The sequence below is a fragment of the Cetorhinus maximus genome, unplaced genomic scaffold (genome assembly GCF_964194155.1).
Source record: "Cetorhinus maximus unplaced genomic scaffold, sCetMax3.hap1.1 HAP1_SCAFFOLD_2124, whole genome shotgun sequence".
Lineage (NCBI taxonomy): Eukaryota > Metazoa > Chordata > Chondrichthyes > Lamniformes > Cetorhinidae > Cetorhinus > Cetorhinus maximus.
This window is the reverse complement of record NW_027598063.1, coordinates 1-7,371: the sequence shown is the minus strand read 5'-3', so window position 1 is coordinate 7,371 and position 7,371 is coordinate 1. Positions and strand designations below refer to the sequence as shown.

Below are 7,371 nucleotides of genomic sequence, written 5' to 3'. Positions count from 1 at the left end.
ACTGTCCTAGGATTTGAGAGACCCAGCTCCAAGGGGTAACCACTATGCTACTGCACCCTGTAGTGTGGATGTTTTGTCTACGTAGAGCTTTAGGACCTGGTTAAAGCCACGTATTCCCCAGCTATTGAAGTTGTTTTACGCTACATGGTCAGTTTTAGTGTCTAATATGCCGGGTTCGGCTGCCTGTTTCCCACCTCAGCCGCGCTTCACGACAAGTCAAGAAAGGAAGAAGGGAAGCGTAGCTTTTATTAAACCTCCTTTATTAATTTGTGAGGGGAAAAACCGTCCTGGGCCTGAGATCCGTGCTCGCCCGAGTTAAGGATTGGTTTCATTTCGCTGGTCCGGCGGCGATGCCCCCGGCCATGGTGCTCTCGATCCACTCGAGGTAATTCGCCACGTTGGTGTAGACCCCGTAGGTCCCGCAGCTGAACCCCCAGGAGACGATCCCGGCCACGTAGTAGGCGCCGGAGCCCAGGGGGTCTTCCAGCACCAAGGCCCCGCCCCCGTCCCCGGCGCAAGCGTCAACCCCCGCGCTCCCCGCGCACAGCATGTTCTCCGTCAGCGGGGCGGCTTGACCGGGGCCGGAGATGTTCCCGCACTCCGACCTTTCCACCACCGGGACCAGGGCGAACATTAAGACGTCGCTCTGGGCGAAGTCCTCCGTCCGGCCGAAGCCAGACACATAGCCCGCCTTCCCCGCCCCGGCCTGGTACCTGGGGTGCTTGGCCGGCAGGCAGATTGGGGAGACGGCTGGCCCCATCCCGACCTTCCTCTTCAGCTTGATCAGGGCGATGTCGTGGTCAAAGCCGGCCGGCGGGGGGGGGCGGCGGTGGCGGCTGGCGGTAGGGGGGGGCCGGGCGAAGAGCGGGTGGGGGTGCACCTCCTCCGCCTCCAGCAGCCTCCAGCCCCCCGGGGCGCTCCGGTCGGCGCCGCCGGCGAACATGCGCACCGCCCTCTCGCGCTCCACGCACGAGGCGCTGGTCAGCACCCACCGGTCCGAGAGAAGCGCGCCGCCGCACACCGTCGTCTCGAAGTAGACGTGCCAGGGGAAGTTCCCCTCCTCCGCTGGGATCCCTCCGAGGATGCGCTGCCTGAACGAAGGGGGTTCCGCCGGCTTCCCACACACTGCCAACCAGAAAGAAATGCGGGTGAGGGGCATCAGACGTGATAAACATTGGGGGGGGGAGGCGGGTGGTGTGGGGTGCAGGAAGGGGCAGAATCATCTTTTGCAAGTGGCGGGCGATGGGTCGCCATGAGTTGGCACCTCTTGTTTTTTTAAATTCATTCATGGGACGCACCAGCACGGCCAACATTTATTGCCCATCCCTAATTGCCCCCTTGAGAAGGTGGTGGTGAGCCGCCTTCTTGAGCTGCTGCAGTCCCTGTGGTGTAGGTACACCCACCGCGCTGTTAGGGAGGGGGGGTCCCGGGATTTTGACCCAGCGACGGTGCATGAACACAGGGTCCAATTTTTATCCGTTCACTGGGAATGAAAACCGCACAGTTTGGCGATCACCCGCTTTAGATGGCTGCCCATCACAGGTTTCATTCCTTTTATTACCTTCACCCGCAGAGAAAGAACGGAGGGGAATATCATTCACCTACCTGGCTCACAGGAAGGGAGGGTTTCCCCAACTTTGCTGTTCATCCATTTACCATTTGCTTCACAGGTGTACAATCCTGAAGAAAACGAAGATGAAAACGAAGAAGATAACTAGGATGGAAACTTCTTCAATCAACAGTAATCATTGTGGCAGCGCACTCATCTTGGAACCAGAAGGTTGTGGGTTCAAATCCCACTCCAGCGGCTCAAGCACAGAAATCCAGGCCGATAGCAATGTTTAATTTAGTTCTGTAAAATAACCCCTTGAGACTCGGTGGTCTTATTACTACCGAATTCAAAGCCTGCATCTCGAAACATACAAATGGCGAAAATGGGTTATGACAGTTGTTTCAAGTTTCCTTCTGGGATTTGAACAACTCAGCCTTTGCCATCGGCTGTGCCATAATACCTAGAATACAACACTTCAAAAGTACTCTCTTGGCTATGGGACGATATGGGCTGCCCGGAGGTTAAGAAAGATGCTACATCAAATCTCCTGTGACCTTCTCTCTCTCTGAAGGAGAAGCTACCAAAGTGTGTGTCTTGTGCAGCTGTGTCTTGCTTTCTTGCGACTCACCATGTCCGCCGCCCACCATGGCGTAGTAAGGTTGATCGCACTTGAATTTGATGACCGAGGCAAGCAGGGTCACGTTCTGGGCAGTGACGGACTCATAACTGCGGTTCTCCAGATCTCCAGGGGTGCGACAGTCCTTCACTGGAAAAGGAAACCGTCAAATCTTAAATTGGCCAATGGTCCTCGGTCCAGTCCACCGAGCTAGCCGGCCACAACACCGCCATAGATTCCCAGTGCCCCGTTTCACTCCTAAGCCGGCTGGAATTGGTCCTCGAGGATTAAAAAGCAAAATGCGGCAGATGCTGGAAATCTGAGACAAAATCAGAAAATGCTGGAAAGACTCAGCATCTGGCAGCATCCGGGGGAGAGAGAAACAGTTAATGCTTTGAGTCCTAATGACTCTTCTTCAAGGCTCCTTCGACAGCACCTTCCAAACCCAAGACCGCCACCCTCTAGAAGGACAAGTGCAGCAGACACATGGGGAACACCACCACCTGGAAGTTCCCCTCCAAGCCACTCACCATCCCGACTTGGAAATATATCGGCCGTTCCTTCACTGTCGCTGGGTCAAAATCCTGGAACTCCCTCCCTAACAGCGCTGTGGGTGTACCTACACCGCATGGACTGCAGCGGCTCAAGAAGGCGGCTCACCACCACCTTCTCAAGGGGCAATTAGGGATGGGCAATAAATGCTGGGCCCAGCCAGCGACGCCCACGTCCCCGTGAATGAATTTTAAAAATGGATTCGAAACGTTAACTCTGTTTCTCTCTTCACGGGCGCTGCCAGACCAGCTGAGTTTTTCCAGAACCCTCTGTTTGTATTTGGTCCTCGATGGGTTCATCTCGAGCCACCTGACTACATTGTTGACATAGTCCGGCGGGCGGGACAGGGAAAGCCAACGGCTCTCCCAACGTTCCTGTCACGTTCCTGCAGCAACGCCCTCCGGCGTGGGGGGGACCGGAAAACCCGGCCCATCGAAACAACCCACAGCGCGGAAGGAGGCCATTCGGCCCATCACGCACGTTCTGGGCTGAAAAAGAGCCATCCCGCCCCATCTCACTTCCCAGCTCTTGGCCTGTGGCCCTGTGGCTTATAGCCCTTACAGCGCGTATCCGAGTGTTATTTACTCAAAAGCGGTGAAGGGTTTCTGCTTGTGCCCCCCTGTCAGGCAGCGCGTTCCAGACCCCCAGCACCCCTCTGAGTAAAAAAAATTCTCCCCATCTCCCCTTTAATCCTTCAACCAGTTTACTTTAAATCTCTGCCACCCTGCTTTATTGTCTCTGCTAAGGGAAATGGGTCATTCCTATCCACTCTGTCGAGGCCCCTCGTAATTTTACAAAGCCGAACTAAACCTCCCCTCCTCTGTCCCACGGAAAACAACCCCAGCCTGTCCAACCTTCCCTCATCGCTAGGATTCCCCAGTCCGGCCATCCCCCTCTGTAAATCTCCTCCCTACCTTCTCCCGCGCGATCGCATCCTTCCTGTAATGCAGTGGCGCGAGTGGTGGGTACAGAATTCAAGCGTAACCTCCCTGCCCTTATCCTCGAGGTCTCAGCCAACAAGGGGGAACATTTTCACCTGTGATTTGAAGGTTTATGGCGATGACCGTTTTAATAAGAGAGTGAATCTCCCCTGTCCGCTATTCCAACCCGACTCTAGCCTGTTCCTTCCCAAAACGTCTTTTTTCTCGCTAATTCTTCATCATGGAAGCAGAGGGGCCTCCCCTTTGCCCACAGTACCTTTGCATGTCTTCCTGTTGCTCTGGAGACTGTATCCTTTGCGGCAGTAGCACTGATATCCTCCGATATAATTGTGACAAAAGTGGTCACAAACTGTCTCCATTTCCAATCGAGGGACGCATTCATCGATGTCTGGTAAAGGGGGAAAGAGACAAGACCCATTTCTCCATTAGCGATCCATTTCACCCAATCTCAGAGTTACTGCATGGCTACAGCACAGAACGAGGCCATTCGGCCCATCGCGTCTGTGCCAGCGCACCCCAGCGCCACTCCCCCGCCTCCTCTCCGTAGCCTCCGCACATCCTTCCTTTTCAGGTAATAGCCCGATTCTCGCTCGCAAGCCTCGATGGAACCTGCCTCCGCCGCGCTCTCAGGCGCTGCATCCCAGGTCCTAACCGCTCGCTGCCTGAACAACTTTCTCCTCAGGACTCCATCGCTTCTTTTGTCCGTTAGACCTGTGCCCTCTCGTTCTCGGCCCTTCCACCCATGGGAACAGTCTCTCCCTGTCTACTCTGCCCAGACCCCTCATGATTCTGAACACCTCCACCCAAATCCCCTCTCGACCTTCTCTTCTCCAAGAACAATAGTCCCAGCTTCTTCAATCCATCTGTGTAACTGAAGTTCCCCATCACTGAAACCATTCTCATGAACATTTTCCACACCCTCACTAATCCTTCCTAAAGTGTGGCTCCCAGAACTGGGCGCAGCACTCCAGTTGAGGCGGAACCAGTGTTGTACACAAGTTCAACATAACCTGTTCTGATGAAGAGTCACACGGACTCGAAACGTTAACTGTGTTCCTCTCCGCAGATGCTGAGTTTTTCCAGCTATTTTTGTTTTTGTTTCAGATTTCCAGCATCCTCAGTATTTTGCTTTTATTCAACATAACCTCCTCGCTCTTGTGTGCTTCAGGCCCTTATTAATAAAGCCTAAGATGCTGTATGAACTTCTATCTGCACTCTCGACCTCTCCTTCCTCCTTCGATGATCTAGCCACATAGGCACCCAGGTCCCTCTGCTCCTGCACCCCATTTAGGATTGTGCCCTTTATTTTAATATTGTCTCTCTGTCTTCTTCCTACCAGAATACCCACGGGTATTACTGGCTCTGTAACCCAAGAAAAATTTCTATCTCAAAGGGGGACCTGTGGTTTCGTGCGTACGAATGTTTTGAAGATGGCAGGACACCTTGAGAGGGCTGTTAGCAAAGCCTAAGGGAGCCTGCGTTTCATAAATAGTGGCATCGAGTGCAAAAACAAGGAGGTTTATGCTGAACTTTTCTAAAGCTCCGGTTAGGCCACAGCTCTGAATTGGAACCAGCTAACTAAATTACCGAAACAAAGACGGAACATGCTGGAAAACTCAGCAGGTCTGGCAGCACCTGTGGCGAGAGGGAGACGGGGTTAATGTTTCGAGTCCATATGACTCTTCTTTAGAGCTAAAAATGTGGTGAAATATATACTGTTTAAGGAGGGGTGGAGCGGGTGAAGCTGGATAGAAGGGCCAGTGGTGGGTGGAGGCCAAGGGGAGATTGCCAGAGATGTCATGGACAGGAGGACAAAGGGGGTGTTAATGGTAGTGGTGCTGGCTAAAGGAGGTGCTGATGGTGGCGTTAAGGCCAAAAAGCAGAATGTGATAATAGCAGGACAAGGGTAAGCGCTCTGGAAAGAACAACTTGAACAGGTGACAGAGCAACTTGAACAAGTGACAGGTGGTCCGAGTGGGGGTGGGGTGGGGGGACGGGGTGGAGGGAGGGGTGGGGGTGGGGTGGGGTGGAGGGAGGGGTGGGAGCGGGGTGGGGGGAGGGAGGGGTGGAGGGGAGGGGTGGGGGGAGGGGACGGTGGTGTGGCCCTTAAGAAGAGTCACACGGACTCGAAACTTTAACTCTCTGCAGAGGCTGCCAGACCTGCGGAGTCTATCCAGCATTCTCTGTGTCTGTTCCAGTGTCCCCAGTGTTTTGCTTCTAACTGCGTTACGGACTTGCCTTGGAAGGGTCGGGCGGGATTTTCCGGCAGGCATCGTCACGGGCGGGACAGGAAAATTCGGAGAGACATTAAAAGCCGACGCCTCTCCCGATTTTCCCCTCGTGCCTGCAGCAATACCCACCCACCCTCCCCGCCCCGGTGTCGGGGCTGGAAAATCCCACGCATCGAAATATTTACAGCTCAGGAGGAGGCCATTCGGCCCATCACTTATGCTCTGGCTGAAAAGAGCCATCCACCTTAACCTCACCTCCCGGCTCTTGGTCTGGAGTTTACAGCCCTTCCAGTGCGTGCCCAAGTGTTTTAAATGTGATGAGGGGGGTTTCTGCCTCTCCTACCCTGTCAGGCAGTGAGTTCCCCACCCACCCTCTGGGCGAAAGATTTCCCCTCATCTCCCCTCGAATCCTTCAACCCTAACCCTAACGTTCAGGCAGCTGAAGGCACGGCCGCCAACGGTGAAGTGATTCAAACCCAGGGTGACCAAGATGTCCCAATCGGAGGGGCACCGGAATCTCGGAGGGTTGTTGTGGGGCCGGAGGAGTCTACAGGGTACAGCGAGGTCCGAGGGCCATGGAGGGGTTTGAAAGCAAGGACGAGAATTTTAAAATCGTTGAGACGTTGCTTGACCGGGAGACAGCAGGCGCAATGGACGGTGGGTGGCGATAAGGGCACAGTTAGCGCTGTTCGGTCTGAAGGAGTGTGGGGCTGACCCAGTCACAATTGGTGCACAACATGTTAAAATCCAAGACGGTCAACGGAACCACCTTACCCACAGCTTCATAAAACAGGGAAAGCTCCCGTCGACTCTCCTCATCCAAGGAATGGCAGTGCACACGCAGTTTCACAACGCGACCGCCGGACGCCGTTGGCCTGGAGCTCGGGCGGTGCAGTCGGGTCGAGGTCCTATTGCCGCAGAATTTTCCCAGTCGCTGGCGCTCGGCGAATGCCTGGTGTGGAACAACGTGCAAAGGAACAGAGCTGATCAGAGGGGGAGGATATGAAGCAGCCCACCATCGACCCCACAGCTCAGTCTTCAACTCGCCCCTGGAGGAGTGAAAGTGTGGCACTGACGCCAGCCGCCGGACGTGCCCTCTCGTTTCTATTTCCCTGCCCCCCCCCACCCCCCCCGACTCCGTGGGGACGCGGGCGTCGCCGGCCGGGCCAGCATCCGGTGCCCATCCCGCATCGTCCCCTTGAGAAGGTGGCGGAGAGCCGCCATCTTGAGCCTCTGCAGCAGCCCCACACTTGGCGTGGGCGCACCCATGGCGTACGTCGAGATTTTGGGTACTGGGGGCGCCCTCGCTAAAGTGGCGAAGAAATAGAGGCATAAGCTGGAATCCCCCACCCCCCCCCTCCCCAACCACCCCCACAAAAACCCCCACCCGCCCTCCACCCACCAGGGGTGAACCCCACTGTGGAGGTTGCTGGCAAGCCACTGACATCTCCGTCCGCGTCGGCGGGATTGGAGGATCCC

The 7,371-nt window shown here is 55.4% G+C and overlaps 1 protein-coding gene across 1 annotated transcript; it reads right to left on the bottom strand.

Moving 5' to 3' along the window:
• Window positions 1-250: 250 nt before the first annotated feature.
• Window positions 251-6,840, bottom strand: LOC144677011 (complement C1s subcomponent-like). The gene is made up of 5 exons (XM_078537277.1): window positions 6,667-6,840; window positions 3,918-4,049; window positions 2,181-2,318; window positions 1,606-1,680; window positions 251-1,125 (listed from the first exon to the last, which is right to left on the bottom strand). Exons 2-5 carry the CDS (start codon window positions 4,018-4,020, stop codon window positions 329-331), a joined length of 1,113 nt encoding a protein of 370 aa, XP_078393403.1. The 5' UTR covers window positions 4,021-4,049; window positions 6,667-6,840; the 3' UTR covers window positions 251-328.
• Window positions 6,841-7,371: the final 531 nt, after the last annotated feature.

Coding starts and splice junctions, on each gene's coding strand:
- LOC144677011 (XM_078537277.1), bottom strand. CDS start 4,020: ATGGAGACAGTTTGTGACCACTTTTGTCACAATTATATCGGAGGATAT. Junction 1,681..2,180: donor CATGGTGGGCGGCGGACATG/GTGAGTCGCAAG, acceptor CGTTTTCTTCAG/GATTGTACACCTGTGAAGCA. Junction 1,126..1,605: donor CCTCCCTTCCTGTGAGCCAG/GTAGGTGAATGA, acceptor TCTGGTTGGCAG/TGTGTGGGAAGCCGGCGGAA.